Source organism: Pseudophryne corroboree, chromosome 2 (genome assembly GCF_028390025.1).
Source record: "Pseudophryne corroboree isolate aPseCor3 chromosome 2, aPseCor3.hap2, whole genome shotgun sequence".
In the NCBI taxonomy this organism is placed as follows: Eukaryota; Metazoa; Chordata; class Amphibia; order Anura; family Myobatrachidae; genus Pseudophryne; species Pseudophryne corroboree.
In genome coordinates, this window is record NC_086445.1 from 1,013,185,112 (window position 1) to 1,013,202,042 (window position 16,931).

The 16,931-nt window shown below is 41.4% G+C and overlaps 4 protein-coding genes across 4 annotated transcripts; all 4 read left to right on the plus strand.

The window, feature by feature from the left end:
- Positions 1 to 462: 462 nt before the first annotated feature.
- Positions 463 to 1,246, plus strand: LOC134987939 (interferon kappa-like). The gene is made up of 3 exons (XM_063950518.1): positions 463 to 604; positions 745 to 828; positions 1,051 to 1,246. The coding sequence occupies exons 1-3, from the start codon at positions 488 to 490 to the stop codon at positions 1,159 to 1,161; spliced, it is 312 nt and encodes a 103-aa protein (XP_063806588.1). The 5' UTR covers positions 463 to 487; the 3' UTR covers positions 1,162 to 1,246.
- A 1,023-nt stretch (positions 1,247 to 2,269) lies between these two features.
- On the plus strand, positions 2,270 to 5,899 carry LOC135029569 (uncharacterized). Its single transcript, XM_063953862.1, has 5 exons — positions 2,270 to 2,458; positions 4,787 to 4,882; positions 5,122 to 5,271; positions 5,412 to 5,495; positions 5,718 to 5,899. Exons 1-5 carry the CDS (start codon positions 2,270 to 2,272, stop codon positions 5,826 to 5,828), a joined length of 630 nt encoding a protein of 209 aa, XP_063809932.1. The 3' UTR covers positions 5,829 to 5,899.
- A 1,049-nt stretch (positions 5,900 to 6,948) lies between these two features.
- LOC135029585 (uncharacterized) lies at positions 6,949 to 10,633 on the plus strand. The gene is made up of 5 exons (XM_063953863.1): positions 6,949 to 7,137; positions 9,469 to 9,564; positions 9,804 to 9,953; positions 10,094 to 10,177; positions 10,400 to 10,633. Exons 1-5 carry the CDS (start codon positions 6,949 to 6,951, stop codon positions 10,508 to 10,510), a joined length of 630 nt encoding a protein of 209 aa, XP_063809933.1. The 3' UTR covers positions 10,511 to 10,633.
- Positions 10,634 to 11,630: 997 nt separating this feature from the next.
- Positions 11,631 to 15,406, plus strand: LOC135029601 (uncharacterized). Its single transcript, XM_063953865.1, has 5 exons — positions 11,631 to 11,819; positions 14,148 to 14,243; positions 14,483 to 14,632; positions 14,773 to 14,856; positions 15,079 to 15,406. Exons 1-5 carry the CDS (start codon positions 11,631 to 11,633, stop codon positions 15,187 to 15,189), a joined length of 630 nt encoding a protein of 209 aa, XP_063809935.1. The 3' UTR covers positions 15,190 to 15,406.
- Positions 15,407 to 16,931: the final 1,525 nt, after the last annotated feature.

Genomic DNA, 16,931 nt, shown 5'->3' on the forward strand with positions numbered 1-16,931 from the left:
CTACCCACCTTTAGAGTAATAACATTAGGCGCTAAGGACACACTGTCACTAACATTCTGAGGGGGGTAATGTCATATCTTATACACTTTGCTCATTTATCTTTGTATTTTTCTGTTCAGAGCTCCAGCTGGAAACCTCCACAAACCACTGAGTGCGATACATCCGAGTTTTCTGCTTACAGATCGGACAGAAGATCCCTTTTCAATGTCTCACAGGTGTGTTGTGTTTCATCACCAGTCGTGCTGTGTAAGTTAGGGTGCACAGCTCATTTTGTATAAAACACACAATGATAAATAGATGATTAATGCTATACTTTATGAGTAAGAATCAGATACAGTCTCATTTTTATCTAATCTCTTCATATAATAAAGAGCAGCTAGAGCAGCATGAATGTTCCTGTATGTCACATACTGTTCTATACATTTTATTATATAGATGTACATCTGACTTTCAGGTGGATGATGCAGGAATCATTATTGGAGTCGTTATGATCCAAAGCTTTGGATTCTTTTGCTGCCATAACCAAGGACCTTACAGCAGCCAGCAACAATGTGAGAAGATAAAGAGCCTGTTACATGAGATGACCGGGCTGCTACATGACTGTGTAAGTGTAAATGTCACTTATCTTCCTCATTGGGTTTCTTGCATAAGATATATTTACTCCCTATTAATCTGATTTGCACCAGAACTTAGTGATCACTTCACCACAATCATTTATGTATATATTTCTTGTACTTTGTATAGAAGCCAGAAAACATCAATAGATATCCCCAAAGAAAGAAGATAGAAGATCACTTCTCCAACCTCTTGATCTTTTTGAAAAATAAGGTAAGTTTTGGGCATGTTATGGGAGTTGTAACTTAACTCAAACACCAGCATAGTACATCTACCTTTATAAGTGGCTTATACTACAGTATAATAAGGTACTAGGCGGAGATGTCAGTCCAAGTGAGCACATCTCCACAGCCACCCAGCATGTGAGAGACTGACACCTATCACAGTTGTTACTTCACTGTTACACTCTAACCTGATTCTTATCCTGTTTACTAGAACTATACAGACTGCGCCTGGGGAATGGTTAACATTGAAATCAGGAGAATCCTTTTTTATATTTCAACATTCTACAAGAACGTGATGATCCACTGCAGCGCCACAAGCTGAACCAAAAACAACATGCCACCAACGAACAACAATCAATGACAAACAACAAGCCACCAACAAACAGCAAGAAGCTGGGAAACAAGAAAATGACGATGTCAAACAAGAAGACAAAAAAGAAGGTGGCTACTACATCATCATCATCATCATCATATTCTTCATTGTCTTCATCATCTTCTTTGCCATCTTAATCTTCAACATTTTCTTCTTCACCTTCTTCTTTGTCAATGATGAAGAAACTGACGAAGAAGAAGAATATGCTACCACCATTACATTATTTGGTTCCTCTTTAGCCCTTCCCATTGAAGGCTTGGCAAAACATATGAAATAAATAAAAAGAATATACTTTCTGCCTTATTTGAGATACATGTTGGTTTCAAGTCTCATTTGTCATAAGTATTTTTCCACACATGATTGCCTCGATATTTTACTTTCATTTATTTCAAATTCAAACACCGACATTTATAGTAGATGCTCTCACGGACATTAGCTTATTGTTTAGCATTGGCTTTTTTCTGCCCATGGCCCAGAGTTGGCATTTTTTCATATAAATATTTCTCCCAAATGTTACAAAGGGTCCTCTTGGGAGGACCCTTTATAAAGAAAATGGGTATCTGTTGGTGCAAACTCAGGGCCATGCTATTATTGGAAGCACCGTTTTAGAATGAGATGCAGAATTGGGAAGTATTCCTTAAATCCCGACTTTACGGGCTTGCTAGTCTATAGTGGAGGGAATGCTTTACTGACGATCCATTATCATTTTCTGGTCTAGCCCCATGCACACTCTCATGGTGATGAAATCAATCAGTAAGGAGGCCAGTGCGTAGCTCTTCTAGCCGACAGTCTCCCTGCAGGTTCATACTCTCCGAAGTTATCACAGTGTGAAATGAAACTTATTGATGACAGAATCCTGCTAAGTATACTTATTCCTACACATTGTATTCATTTGGTTGTAGACAGCAAAACCCAGAATAAGAAAGCATTATCATTTTCAAGTACAGATCTGCCCATATTTTTGCCCATATTTTTAAAGCGCCAATCATTTGCAAGGCAAAACTAGGTTGGTTTCGCCTTGTAAATGCCATTTTAAAAATACGGGCAGACTCGCACAATGTCCTGCACCTCCGGCAGCTCGCAGGCTATTACATGTAGCCCAAAGTGTGGATGTTATTCAGCTCATTTTCAAACCCTGAGGTCTTCTACTTCATGGGATTGCTACCAGCAAGCTTCCAAAACTCTGCTCAGTGACATTGTAGCCCCAGCCCAGCTGATTGTGTGCAGGATCTCACCTGCTAGGCAGGTGCAGCGTCACTGTCTGTGTGGGCAGATCAGCGAAGGAAACGTTTTCCCTCCCCTGTATTTCAGCAGAGATACGGGAGGCTTGCTCCCTATACCCATCAGCTGTTGCTAGGTGGCAATCCTTTTCCCTAGGACACAGAAAGCTTTCAGATCATAGATTCCTGCAAACTACACTAAATAACTGCTAAGAAATAAAATGAGACCATAAATTCGCGTGTCATTCATTTACTGAGCTGATTTGTTTTGGGAGTCATGAAGTTTTTCCTATTTAATTACACTCGTGTGGAATGTGCAGCATATATAAAGAGAGCACCAGTGACTGTCCTCTTATATTGTATTAGGAGTGAGTATTCATTTAATGTGCATGGTTCACAACATAGAGCCTGGGACACTTGTTCTGCATTGCTGCATAAAGACTACACCTGAACATTGATCTAGGTGCATGCAGCCAGCACTAGTGCTGTGTCAATCACAACCTCATGTTATATAGTAAGCCACCATTGATGTCTCTATATGCAAGAAATCATTCAGATGATGGAGTGTTATTACACTTTTCTTTTGGCTGACTTGTTTGTTTCTTGCTATGAAAACGTCTTCTCCTTTGCATGGGTTATGGATGTTATTAGTTTAATAGGCAGCAAATGCTTCCAGCAACCTATTGTGTACAGAAGCATGTTTCAGCTATTTGCATAATTATCTTCCGTCTTGTGTGGGATTTGCTGCAGACCAGGGAATAGGCGGAGCTCAGGCACATTGGTGAGGCTTTCTTTCTAAAGAAGCCCCAGCTCACCGAGAGCCTCTGTGGCTCATTAGGTTATGCCTCCTACCTTGTGTGTGGGAGTCCCAGGTTCGATTCCCATGTAGGGAAGACAACGTTTTACTTATGACATGGTGACAGCAGACGCTGGATACAGGTAACGCGCAAGTATTAAGCTTAGAGCAATTGTAAAAAGACATCGCTCTGCACAAAAAAATACACTACTAACGTCCTGCTAGAAAGATGAGTTATAGAAGCCAGGAGAAGCAATTGTATCTTTGCTGTACTAATACAGGGAATCTCTCAGCAACTTAGTTATAATGGCTGATAGGATTTACATAGTCTGTGTATTTCTCATCAGCCTGGGATTAGACAATGCCTGCAACCTACCAAAGAGAGATGTCGTGACACAGCTCTCTAAAACTCTCCTGAGCATGGTGGGTTCCTCAGCATATCATTTGATAGAATTTATCTCTTCTGCACATATTATATTACACAAGTAAAATGATCGTGCAAAAGCAGTTTGCCCACATGTAACAGCAGAACGATTCTACTCACCCATGTAGCCTACAGAATACCCCAATCCTGAATCTGGTCCTTCATCAAAATTCATACAGGTCTAGTTACAGCCGCCCACCCCTAACCCACCTGAGGCTTCAGCAGCAAGACGTCAGCATTTTCAGATAAGATTTGAAAAAAAGAGAGAACTCTATTTAAATATATGAAAGGACAAAGCTATATAATGTAACTAATATAAGGAGGGGTGATCAGAGTTGAGGGGAGTAAAATGCAGCAGATCTCCCACTTTACGGGGGCTTCCTCCATGCCACGGGCACGCCACACCTGTTCCTAGTGGTGCCATCTTTCTGGTGATGGTTTCAGAAATATAGGCACACACAGAAGATAGCAAAGGCTCTGACACAGTGCTATCTCCTGTGCTGGAGCTATCTTTCCAAAGACAGACTCCCCCCAACAGCAATATGGAGGGAGCATGCAGAGAGGGTACCGTGGTGAATCTGTCCTGGGTGCACCACACACCCTGCTCACATTATAGATATACCTACAGAACAATAGAATGATGTGTGTAAAACCATCAGCCCATCTACAAAGCTCTCCTCTGACTCTTAAGGTGCCTACACACTTAGCAATATAGTAAACTATGTCACTCACTTTCACACTCCTAGGCGATAGCTTACTATATCGCTCAGTGTGTATGCTGCCGACGACGAGCGATGCGTGGCCCCACAGGTCATTAATGACCTTCGGTCTCTGACGTGCATAAAGCTCAATTTGAACGCATAGTCCAAAGCTGCATACTCCAGCCGGCTGCAGCATGACGTCACTGTGCGATATCACTAGCGATATCACACATTGTATATGCCTGATGTCGGGTGGCCCGGCCCGAGAGGGGAAACACTAGGCGATGTCGCTCACCGAGCACATGACCTAGTGTGTACCCACCTTTAGAGTAATAGCATTAGGCGCTAAGGACACACTGTCACTAACATTCTGAGGGGGGTAATGTCATATCTTATACACTTTGCTCATTTATCTTTGTATTTTTCTGTTCAGAGCTCCAGCTGGAAACCTCCACAAACCACTGAGTGCGATACATCCGAGTTTTCTGCTTACAGATCGGACAGAAGATCCCTTTTCAATGTCTCACAGGTGTGTTGTGTTTCATCACCAGTCGTGCTGTGTAAGTTAGGGTGCACAGCTCATTTTGTATAAAACACACAATGATAAATAGATGATTAATGCTATTCTTTATGAGTAAGAATCAGATACAGTCTCATTTCTATCTAATCTCTTCATATAATAAAGAGCAGCTAGAGCAGCATGAATGTTCCTGTATGTCACATACTGTTCTATACATTTTATTATATAGATGTACATCTGACTTTCAGGTGGATGATGCAGGAATCATTATTGGAGTCGTTATGATCCAAAGCTTTGGATTCTTTTGCTGCCATAACCAAGGACCTTACAGCAGCCAGCAACAATGTGAGAAGATAAAGAGCCTGTTACATGAGATGACCGGGCTGCTACATGACTGTGTAAGTGTAAACGTCACTTAGCTTCCTCATTGGGTTTCTTGCACAAGCTATATTTACTCCCTATTAATCTGATTTGCACCAGAACTTAGTGATCACTTCACCGCAATTATTTATGTATATATTTCTTGTACTTTGTATAGAAGCCAGAAAACATCAATAGATATCCCCAAAGAAAGAAGATAGAAGATCACTTCTCCAACCTCTTGATCTTTTTGAAAAATAAGGTAAGTTTTGTGCATGTTATGGGAGTTGTAACTTAACTCAAACACTAGCATAGTACATCTACCTTTATAAGTGGCTTATACTACAGTATAATAAGGTACTAGGCGGAGATGTCAGTCCAAGTGAGCACATCTCCACAGCCACCCAGCATCTGAGAGACTGACACCTATCACAGTTGTTACTTCACTTTTACACTCTAACCTGATTCTTATCCTGTTTACTAGAACTATACAGACTGCGCCTGGGGAATGGTTAACATTGAAATCAGGAGAATCCTTTTTTATATTTCAACATTCTACAAGAACGTGATGATCCACTGCAGCGCCACAAGCTGAACCAAAAACAACATGCCACCAACGAACAACAATCAATGACAAACAACAAGCCACCAACAAACAGCAAGAAGCTGGGAAACAAGAAAATTACGATGTCAAACAAGAAGACAAAAAAGAAGGTGGCTACTACATCATCATCATCATCATCATCATCATCATCATATTCTTCATTGTCTTCATCATCTTCTTTGCCATCTTAATCTTCAACATTTTCTCCTTCACCTTCTTCTTTGTCAATGATGAAGAAACTGACGAAGAAGAAGAATATGCTACCACCATTACATTATTTGGTTCCTCTTTAGCCCTTCCCATTGAAGGCTTGGCAAAACATATGAAATAAATAAAAATAATATACTTTCTGCCTTATTTGAGATACATGTTGGTTTCAAGTCTCATTTGTCATAAGTATTTTTCCACACATGATTGCCTCGATATTTTACTTTCATTTATTTCAAATTCAAACACAGACATTTATAGTAGATGCTCTCACGGGCATTAGCTTATTGTTTAGCATTGGCTTTTTTCTGCCCATGGCCCAGAGTTGGCATTTTTTCATATAAATATTTCTCCCAAGTGTTACAAAGGGTCCTCTTGGGAGGACCCTTTATAAAGAAAATGGGTATCTGTTGGTGCAAACCCAGGGCCATGCTATTATTGGAAGCACCGTTTTAGAATGAGATGCAGAATTGGGAAGTATTCCTTAAATCCCGACTTTACGGGCTTGCTAGTCTATAGTGGAGGGAATGCTTTACTGACGATCCATTATCATTTTCTGTTCTAGCCCCATGCACACTCTCATGGTGATGAAAGCTATCAGTAAGGAGGCCAGTGCGTAGCTCTTCTAGCCGACAGTCTCCCTGCAGGTTCATACTCTCCGAAGTTATCACAGTGTGAAATGAAACTTATTGATGACAGAATCCTGCTAAGTATACTTATTCCTACACATTGTATTCATTTGGTTGTAGACAGCAAAACCCAGAATAAGAAAGCATTATCATTTTCAAGTAGAGATCTGCCCATATTTTTGCCCATATTTTTAAAGCGCCAATCATTTGCAAGGCAAAACTAGGTTGGTTTCGCCTTGTAAATGCCATTTTAAAAATACGGGCAGACTCGCACAATGTCCTGCACCTCCGGCAGCTCGCAGGCTGTTACATGTAGCCCAAAGTGTGGATGTTATTCAGCTCATTTTCAAACCCTGAGGTCTTCTACTTCATGGGATTGCTACCAGCAAGCTTCCAAAACTCTGCTCAGTGACATTGTAGCCCCAGCCCAGCTGATTGTGTGCAGGATCTCACCTGCTAGGCAGGTGCAGCGTCACTGTCTGTGTGGGCAGATCAGTGAAGGAAACGTTTTCCCTCCCCTGTATTTCAGCGGAGATACGGGAGGCTTGCTCCCTATACCCATCAGCTTTTGCTAGGTGGCAATCCTTTTCCCTAGGACACAGAAAGCTTTCAGATCATAGATTCCTGCAAACTACACTAAATAACTGCTAAGAAATAAAATGAGACCATAAATTCGCGTGTCATTCATTTACTGAGCTGATTTGTTTTGGGAGTCATGAAGTTTTTCCTATTTAATTACACTCGTGTGGAATGTGCAGCATATATAAAGAGAGCACCAGTGACTGTCCTCTTATATTGTATTAGGAGTGAGTATTCATTTAATGTGCATGGTTCACAACATAGAGCCTGGGACACTTGTTCTGCATTGCTGCATAAAGACTACACCTGAACATTGATCTAGGTGCATGCAGCCAGCACTAGTGCTGTGTCAATCACAACCTCATGTTATATAGTAAGCCACCATTGATGTCTCTATATGCAAGAAATCATTCAGCTGATGGAGTGTTATTACACTTTTCTTTTGGCTGACTTGTTTGTTTCTTGCTATGAAAACGTCTTCTCCTTTGCATGGGTTATGGATGTTATTAGTTTAATAGGCAGCAAATGCTTCCAGCAACCTATTGTGTACAGAAGCATGTTTCAGCTATTTGCATAATTATCTTCTTCCACCTTGTGTGGGATTTGCTGCAGACCAGGGAATAGGCGGAGCTCAGGCACATTGGTGAGGCTTTCTTTCTAAAGAAGCCCCAGCTCACCGAGAGCCTCTGTGGCTCATTAGGTTATGCCTCCTACCTTGTGTGTGGGAGTCCCAGGTTCGATTCCCATGTAGGGAAGACAACGTTTTACTTATGACATGGTGACAGCAGACGCTGGATACAGGTAACGCGCAAGTATTAAGCTTAGAGCAATTGTAAAAAGACATCGCTCTGCACAAAAAAATACACTACTAACGTCCTGCTAGAAAGATGAGTTATAGAAGCCAGGAGAAGCAATTGTATCTTTGCTGTACTAATACAGGGAATCTCTCAGCAACTTAGTTATAATGGCTGATAGGATTTACATAGTCTGTGTATTTCTCATCAGCCTGGGATTAGACAATGCCTGCAACCTACCAAAGAGAGATGTCGTGACACAGCTCTCTAAAACTCTCCTGAGCATGGTGGGTTCCTCAGCATATCATTTGATAGAATTTATCTCTTCTGCACATATTATATTACACAAGTAAAATGATCGTGCAAAAGCAGTTTGCCCACATGTAACAGCAGAACGATTCTACTCACCCATGTAGCCTACAGAATACCCCAATCCTGAATCTGGTCCTTCATCAAAATTCATACAGGTCTAGTTACAGCCGCCCACCCCTAACCCACCTGAGGCTTCAGCAGCAAGACGTCAGCATTTTCAGATAAGATTTGAAAAAAAGAGAGAACTCTATTTAAATATATGAAAGGACAAAGCTATATAATGTAACTAATATAAGGAGGGGTGATCAGAGTTGAGGGGAGTAAAATGCAGCAGATCTCCCACTTTACGGGGGCTTCCTCCATGCCACGGGCACGCCACACCTGTTCCTAGTGGTGCCATCTTTCTGGTGATGGTTTCAGAAATATAGGCACACACAGAAGATAGCAAAGGCTCTGACACAGTGCTATCTCCTGTGCTGGAGCTATCTTTCCAAAGACAGACTCCCCCCAACAGCAATATGGAGGGAGCATGCAGAGAGGGTACCGTGGTGAATCTGTCCTGGGTGCACCACACACCCTGCTCACATTATAGATATACCTACAGAACAATAGAATGATGTGTGTAAAACCATCAGCCCATCTACAAAGCTCTCCTCTGACTCTTAAGGTGCCTACACACTTAGCAATATAGTAAACTATGTCACTCACTTTCACACTCCTAGGCGATAGCTTACTATATCGCTCAGTGTGTATGCTGCCGACGACGAGCGATGCGTGGCCCCACAGGTCATTAATGACCTTCGGTCTCTGACGTGCATAAAGCTCAATTTGAACGCATAGTCCAAAGCTGCATACTCCAGCCGGCTGCAGCATGACGTCACTGTGCGATATCACTAGCGATATCACACATTGTATATGCCTGATGTCGGGTGGCCCGGCCCGAGAGGGGAAACACTAGGCGATGTCGCTCACCGAGCACATGACCTAGTGTGTACCCACCTTTAGAGTAATAGCATTAGGCGCTAAGGACACACTGTCACTAACATTCTGAGGGGGGTAATGTCATATCTTATACACTTTGCTCATTTATCTTTGTATTTTTCTGTTCAGAGCTCCAGCTGGAAACCTCCACAAACCACTGAGTGCGATACATCCGAGTTTTCTGCTTACAGATCGGACAGAAGATCCCTTTTCAATGTCTCACAGGTGTGTTGTGTTTCATCACCAGTCGTGCTGTGTAAGTTAGGGTGCACAGCTCATTTTGTATAAAACACACAATGATAAATAGATGATTAATGCTATTCTTTATGAGTAAGAATCAGATACAGTCTCATTTCTATCTAATCTCTTCATATAATAAAGAGCAGCTAGAGCAGCATGAATGTTCCTGTATGTCACATACTGTTCTATACATTTTATTATATAGATGTACATCTGACTTTCAGGTGGATGATGCAGGAATCATTATTGGAGTCGTTATGATCCAAAGCTTTGGATTCTTTTGCTGCCATAACCAAGGACCTTACAGCAGCCAGCAACAATGTGAGAAGATAAAGAGCCTGTTACATGAGATGACCGGGCTGCTACATGACTGTGTAAGTGTAAACGTCACTTAGCTTCCTCATTGGGTTTCTTGCACAAGATATATTTACTCCCTATTAATCTGATTTGCACCAGAACTTAGTGATCACTTCACCGCAATAATTTATGTATATATTTCTTGTACTTTGTATAGAAGCCAGAAAACATCAATAGATATCCCCAAAGAAAGAAGATAGAAGATCACTTCTCCAACCTCTTGATCTTTTTGAAAAATAAGGTAAGTTTTGTGCATGTTATGGGAGTTGTAACTTAACTCAAACACTAGCATAGTACATCTACCTTTATAAGTGGCTTATACTACAGTATAATAAGGTACTAGGCGGAGATGTCAGTCCAAGTGAGCACATCTCCACAGCCACCCAGCATCTGAGAGACTGACACCTATCACAGTTGTTACTTCACTTTTACACTCTAACCTGATTCTTATCCTGTTTACTAGAACTATACAGACTGCGCCTGGGGAATGGTTAACATTGAAATCAGGAGAATCCTTTTTTATATTTCAACATTCTACAAGAACGTGATGATCCACTGCAGCGCCACAAGCTGAACCAAAAACAACATGCCACCAACGAACAACAATCAATGACAAACAACAAGCCACCAACAAACAGCAAGAAGCTGGGAAACAAGAAAATGACGATGTCAAACAAGAAGACAAAAAAGAAGGTGGCTACTACATCATCATCATCATCATCATCATCATCATCATATTCTTCATTGTCTTCATCATCTTCTTTGCCATCTTAATCTTCAACATTTTCTCCTTCACCTTCTTCTTTGTCAATGATGAAGAAACTGACGAAGAAGAAGAATATGCTACCACCATTACATTATTTGGTTCCTCTTTAGCCCTTCCCATTGAAGGCTTGGCAAAACATATGAAATAAATAAAAATAATATACTTTCTGCCTTATTTGAGATACATGTTGGTTTCAAGTCTCATTTGTCATAAGTATTTTTCCACACATGATTGCCTCGATATTTTACTTTCATTTATTTCAAATTCAAACACAGACATTTATAGTAGATGCTCTCACGGGCATTAGCTTATTGTTTAGCATTGGCTTTTTTCTGCCCATGGCCCAGAGTTGGCATTTTTTCATATAAATATTTCTCCCAAGTGTTACAAAGGGTCCTCTTGGGAGGACCCTTTATAAAGAAAATGGGTATCTGTTGGTGCAAACCCAGGGCCATGCTATTATTGGAAGCACCGTTTTAGAATGAGATGCAGAATTGGGAAGTATTCCTTAAATCCCGACTTTACGGGCTTGCTAGTCTATAGTGGAGGGAATGCTTTACTGACGATCCATTATCATTTTCTGTTCTAGCCCCATGCACACTCTCATGGTGATGAAAGCTATCAGTAAGGAGGCCAGTGCGTAGCTCTTCTAGCCGACAGTCTCCCTGCAGGTTCATACTCTCCGAAGTTATCACAGTGTGAAATGAAACTTATTGATGACAGAATCCTGCTAAGTATACTTATTCCTACACATTGTATTCATTTGGTTGTAGACAGCAAAACCCAGAATAAGAAAGCATTATCATTTTCAAGTAGAGATCTGCCCATATTTTTGCCCATATTTTTAAAGCGCCAATCATTTGCAAGGCAAAACTAGGTTGGTTTCGCCTTGTAAATGCCATTTTAAAAATACGGGCAGACTCGCACAATGTCCTGCACCTCCGGCAGCTCGCAGGCTGTTACATGTAGCCCAAAGTGTGGATGTTATTCAGCTCATTTTCAAACCCTGAGGTCTTCTACTTCATGGGATTGCTACCAGCAAGCTTCCAAAACTCTGCTCAGTGACATTGTAGCCCCAGCCCAGCTGATTGTGTGCAGGATCTCACCTGCTAGGCAGGTGCAGCGTCACTGTCTGTGTGGGCAGATCAGTGAAGGAAACGTTTTCCCTCCCCTGTATTTCAGCGGAGATACGGGAGGCTTGCTCCCTATACCCATCAGCTTTTGCTAGGTGGCAATCCTTTTCCCTAGGACACAGAAAGCTTTCAGATCATAGATTCCTGCAAACTACACTAAATAACTGCTAAGAAATAAAATGAGACCATAAATTCGCGTGTCATTCATTTACTGAGCTGATTTGTTTTGGGAGTCATGAAGTTTTTCCTATTTAATTACACTCGTGTGGAATGTGCAGCATATATAAAGAGAGCACCAGTGACTGTCCTCTTATATTGTATTAGGAGTGAGTATTCATTTAATGTGCATGGTTCACAACATAGAGCCTGGGACACTTGTTCTGCATTGCTGCATAAAGACTACACCTGAACATTGATCTAGGTGCATGCAGCCAGCACTAGTGCTGTGTCAATCACAACCTCATGTTATATAGTAAGCCACCATTGATGTCTCTATATGCAAGAAATCATTCAGATGATGGAGTGTTATTACACTTTTCTTTTGGCTGACTTGTTTGTTTCTTGCTATGAAAACGTCTTCTCCTTTGCATGGGTTATGGATGTTATTAGTTTAATAGGCAGCAAATGCTTCCAGCAACCTATTGTGTACAGAAGCATGTTTCAGCTATTTGCATAATTATCTTCCGTCTTGTGTGGGATTTGCTGCAGACCAGGGAATAGGCGGAGCTCAGGCACATTGGTGAGGCTTTCTTTCTAAAGAAGCCCCAGCTCACCGAGAGCCTCTGTGGCTCATTAGGTTATGCCTCCTACCTTGTGTGTGGGAGTCCCAGGTTCGATTCCCATGTAGGGAAGACAACGTTTTACTTATGACATGGTGACAGCAGACGCTGGATACAGGTAACGCGCAAGTATTAAGCTTAGAGCAATTGTAAAAAGACATCGCTCTGCACAAAAAAATACACTACTAACGTCCTGCTAGAAAGATGAGTTATAGAAGCCAGGAGAAGCAATTGTATCTTTGCTGTACTAATACAGGGAATCTCTCAGCAACTTAGTTATAATGGCTGATAGGATTTACATAGTCTGTGTATTTCTCATCAGCCTGGGATTAGACAATGCCTGCAACCTACCAAAGAGAGATGTCGTGACACAGCTCTCTAAAACTCTCCTGAGCATGGTGGGTTCCTCAGCATATCATTTGATAGAATTTATCTCTTCTGCACATATTATATTACACAAGTAAAATGATCGTGCAAAAGCAGTTTGCCCACATGTAACAGCAGAACGATTCTACTCACCCATGTAGCCTACAGAATACCCCAATCCTGAATCTGGTCCTTCATCAAAATTCATACAGGTCTAGTTACAGCCGCCCACCCCTAACCCACCTGAGGCTTCAGCAGCAAGACGTCAGCATTTTCAGATAAGATTTGAAAAAAAGAGAGAACTCTATTTAAATATATGAAAGGACAAAGCTATATAATGTAACTAATATAAGGAGGGGTGATCAGAGTTGAGGGGAGTAAAATGCAGCAGATCTCCCACTTTACGGGGGCTTCCTCCATGCCACGGGCACGCCACACCTGTTCCTAGTGGTGCCATCTTTCTGGTGATGGTTTCAGAAATATAGGCACACACAGAAGATAGCAAAGGCTCTGACACAGTGCTATCTCCTGTGCTGGAGCTATCTTTCCAAAGACAGACTCCCCCCAACAGCAATATGGAGGGAGCATGCAGAGAGGGTACCGTGGTGAATCTGTCCTGGGTGCACCACACACCCTGCTCACATTATAGATATACCTACAGAACAATAGAATGATGTGTGTAAAACCATCAGCCCATCTACAAAGCTCTCCTCTGATTCTTAAGGTGCCTACACACTTAGCAATATAGTAAACTATGTCACTCACTTTCACACTCCTAGGCGATAGCTTACTATATCGCTCAGTGTGTATGCTGCCGACGACGAGCGATGCGTGGCCCCACAGGTCATTAATGACCTTCGGTCTCTGACGTGCATAAAGCTCAATTTGAACGCATAGTCCAAAGCTGCATACTCCAGCCGGCTGCAGCATGACGTCACTGTGCGATATCACTAGCGATATCACACATTGTATATGCCTGATGTCGGGTGGCCCGGCCCGAGAGGGGAAACACTAGGCGATGTCGCTCACCGAGCACATGACCTAGTGTGTACCCACCTTTAGAGTAATAGCATTAGGCGCTAAGGACACACTGTCACTAACATTCTGAGGGGGGTAATGTCATATCTTATACACTTTGCTCATTTATCTTTGTATTTTTCTGTTCAGAGCTCCAGCTGGAAACCTCCACAAACCACTGAGTGCGATACATCCGAGTTTTCTGCTTACAGATCGGACAGAAGATCCCTTTTCAATGTCTCACAGGTGTGTTGTGTTTCATCACCAGTCGTGCTGTGTAAGTTAGGGTGCACAGCTCATTTTGTATAAAACACACAATGATAAATAGATGATTAATGCTATTCTTTATGAGTAAGAATCAGATACAGTCTCATTTCTATCTAATCTCTTCATATAATAAAGAGCAGCTAGAGCAGCATGAATGTTCCTGTATGTCACATACTGTTCTATACATTTTATTATATAGATGTACATCTGACTTTCAGGTGGATGATGCAGGAATCATTATTGGAGTCGTTATGATCCAAAGCTTTGGATTCTTTTGCTGCCATAACCAAGGACCTTACAGCAGCCAGCAACAATGTGAGAAGATAAAGAGCCTGTTACATGAGATGACCGGGCTGCTACATGACTGTGTAAGTGTAAACGTCACTTAGCTTCCTCATTGGGTTTCTTGCACAAGATATATTTACTCCCTATTAATCTGATTTGCACCAGAACTTAGTGATCACTTCACCGCAATAATTTATGTATATATTTCTTGTACTTTGTATAGAAGCCAGAAAACATCAATAGATATCCCCAAAGAAAGAAGATAGAAGATCACTTCTCCAACCTCTTGATCTTTTTGAAAAATAAGGTAAGTTTTGTGCATGTTATGGGAGTTGTAACTTAACTCAAACACTAGCATAGTACATCTACCTTTATAAGTGGCTTATACTACAGTATAATAAGGTACTAGGCAGAGATGTCAGTCCAAGTGAGCACATCTCCACAGCCACCCAGCATCTGAGAGACTGACACCTATCACAGTTGTTACTTCACTTTTACACTCTAACCTGATTCTTATCCTGTTTACTAGAACTATACAGACTGCGCCTGGGGAATGGTTAACATTGAAATCAGGAGAATCCTTTTTTATATTTCAACATTCTACAAGAACGTGATGATCCACTGCAGCGCCACAAGCTGAACCAAAAACAACATGCCACCAACGAACAACAATCAATGACAAACAACAAGCCACCAACAAACAGCAAGAAGCTGGGAAACAAGAAAATGACGATGTCAAACAAGAAGACAAAAAAGAAGGTGGCTACTACATCATCATCATCATCATCATCATCATCATCATCATCATCATCATCATATTCTTCATTGTCTTCATCATCTTCTTTGCCATCTTAATCTTCAACATTTTCTCCTTCACCTTCTTCTTTGTCAATGATGAAGAAACTGACGAAGAATAAGAATATGCTACCACCATTACATTATTTGGTTCCTCTTTAGCCCTTCCCATTGAAGGCTTGGCAAAACATATGAAATAAATAAAAATAATATACTTTCTGCCTTATTTGAGATACATGTTGGTTTCAAGTCTCATTTGTCATAAGTATTTTTCCACACATGATTGCCTCGATATTTTACTTTCATTTATTTCAAATTCAAACACAGACATTTATAGTAGATGCTCTCACGGGCATTAGCTTATTGTTTAGCATTGGCTTTTTTCTGCCCATGGCCCAGAGTTGGCATTTTTTCATATAAATATTTCTCCCAAGTGTTACAAAGGGTCCTCTTGGGAGGACCCTTTATAAAGAAAATGGGCATCTGTTGGTGCAAACCCAGGGCCATGCTATTATTGGAAGCACCGTTTTAGAATGAGATGCAGAATTGGGAAGTATTCCTTAAATCCCGACTTTACGGGCTTGCTAGTCTATAGTGGAGGGAATGCTTTACTGACGATCCATTATCATTTTCTGTTCTAGCCCCATGCACACTCTCATGGTGATGAAAGCTATCAGTAAGGAGGCCAGTGCGTAGCTCTTCTAGCCGACAGTCTCCCTGCAGGTTCATACTCTCCGAAGTTATCACAGTGTGAAATGAAACTTATTGATGACAGAATCCTGCTAAGTATACTTATTCCTACACATTGTATTCATTTGGTTGTAGACAGCAAAACCCAGAATAAGAAAGCATTATCATTTTCAAGTAGAGATCTGCCCATATTTTTGCCCATATTTTTAAAGCGCCAATCATTTGCAAGGCAAAACTAGGTTGGTTTCGCCTTGTAAATGCCATTTTAAAAATACGGGCAGACTCGCACAATGTCCTGCACCTCCGGCAGCTCGCAGGCTGTTACATGTAGCCCAAAGTGTGGATGTTATTCAGCTCATTTTCAAACCCTGAGGTCTTCTACTTCATGGGATTGCTACCAGCAAGCTTCCAAAACTCTGCTCAGTGACATTGTAGCCCCAGCCCAGCTGATTGTGTGCAGGATCTCACCTGCTAGGCAGGTGCAGCGTCACTGTCTGTGTGGGCAGATCAGTGAAGGAAACGTTTTCCCTCCCCTGTATTTCAGCGGAGATACGGGAGGCTTGCTCCCTATACCCATCAGCTTTTGCTAGGTGGCAATCCTTTTCCCTAGGACACAGAAAGCTTTCAGATCATAGATTCCTGCAAACTACACTAAATAACTGCTAAGAAATAAAATGAGACCATAAATTCGCGTGTCATTCATTTACTGAGCTGATTTGTTTTGGGAGTCATGAAGTTTTTCCTATTTAATTACACTCGTGTGGAATGTGCAGCATATATAAAGAGAGCACCAGTGACTGTCCTCTTATATTGTATTAGGAGTGAGTATTCATTTAATGTGCATGGTTCACAACATAGAGCCTGGGACACTTGTTCTGCATTGCTGCATAAAGACTA

Excerpts from the sequence above, each read along its gene's own strand:
- LOC135029585 (XM_063953863.1), top strand. The coding sequence starts at position 6,949 with ATGTCCTGCACCTCCGGCAGCTCGCAGGCTGTTACATGTAGCCCAAAG. Across the intron at positions 9,565-9,803 it reads CCCTTTTCAATGTCTCACAG|GTGGATGATGCAGGAATCAT; the intron begins GTGTGTTGTGTT and ends TCTGACTTTCAG. Across the intron at positions 9,954-10,093 it reads CCGGGCTGCTACATGACTGT|AAGCCAGAAAACATCAATAG; the intron begins GTAAGTGTAAAC and ends TACTTTGTATAG.
- LOC135029569 (XM_063953862.1), top strand. The coding sequence starts at position 2,270 with ATGTCCTGCACCTCCGGCAGCTCGCAGGCTATTACATGTAGCCCAAAG. Across the intron at positions 4,883-5,121 it reads CCCTTTTCAATGTCTCACAG|GTGGATGATGCAGGAATCAT; the intron begins GTGTGTTGTGTT and ends TCTGACTTTCAG. Across the intron at positions 5,496-5,717 it reads TGATCTTTTTGAAAAATAAG|AACTATACAGACTGCGCCTG; the intron begins GTAAGTTTTGTG and ends CCTGTTTACTAG.
- LOC134987939 (XM_063950518.1), top strand. The coding sequence starts at position 488 with ATGATCCAAAGCTTTGGATTCTTTTGCTGCCATAACCAAGGACCTTAC. Across the intron at positions 605-744 it reads CCGGGCTGCTACATGACTGT|AAGCCAGAAAACATCAATAG; the intron begins GTAAGTGTAAAT and ends TACTTTGTATAG. Across the intron at positions 829-1,050 it reads TGATCTTTTTGAAAAATAAG|AACTATACAGACTGCGCCTG; the intron begins GTAAGTTTTGGG and ends CCTGTTTACTAG.
- LOC135029601 (XM_063953865.1), top strand. The coding sequence starts at position 11,631 with ATGTCCTGCACCTCCGGCAGCTCGCAGGCTGTTACATGTAGCCCAAAG. Across the intron at positions 11,820-14,147 it reads GGATCTCACCTGCTAGGCAG|AGCTCCAGCTGGAAACCTCC; the intron begins GTGCAGCGTCAC and ends TTTTCTGTTCAG. Across the intron at positions 14,857-15,078 it reads TGATCTTTTTGAAAAATAAG|AACTATACAGACTGCGCCTG; the intron begins GTAAGTTTTGTG and ends CCTGTTTACTAG.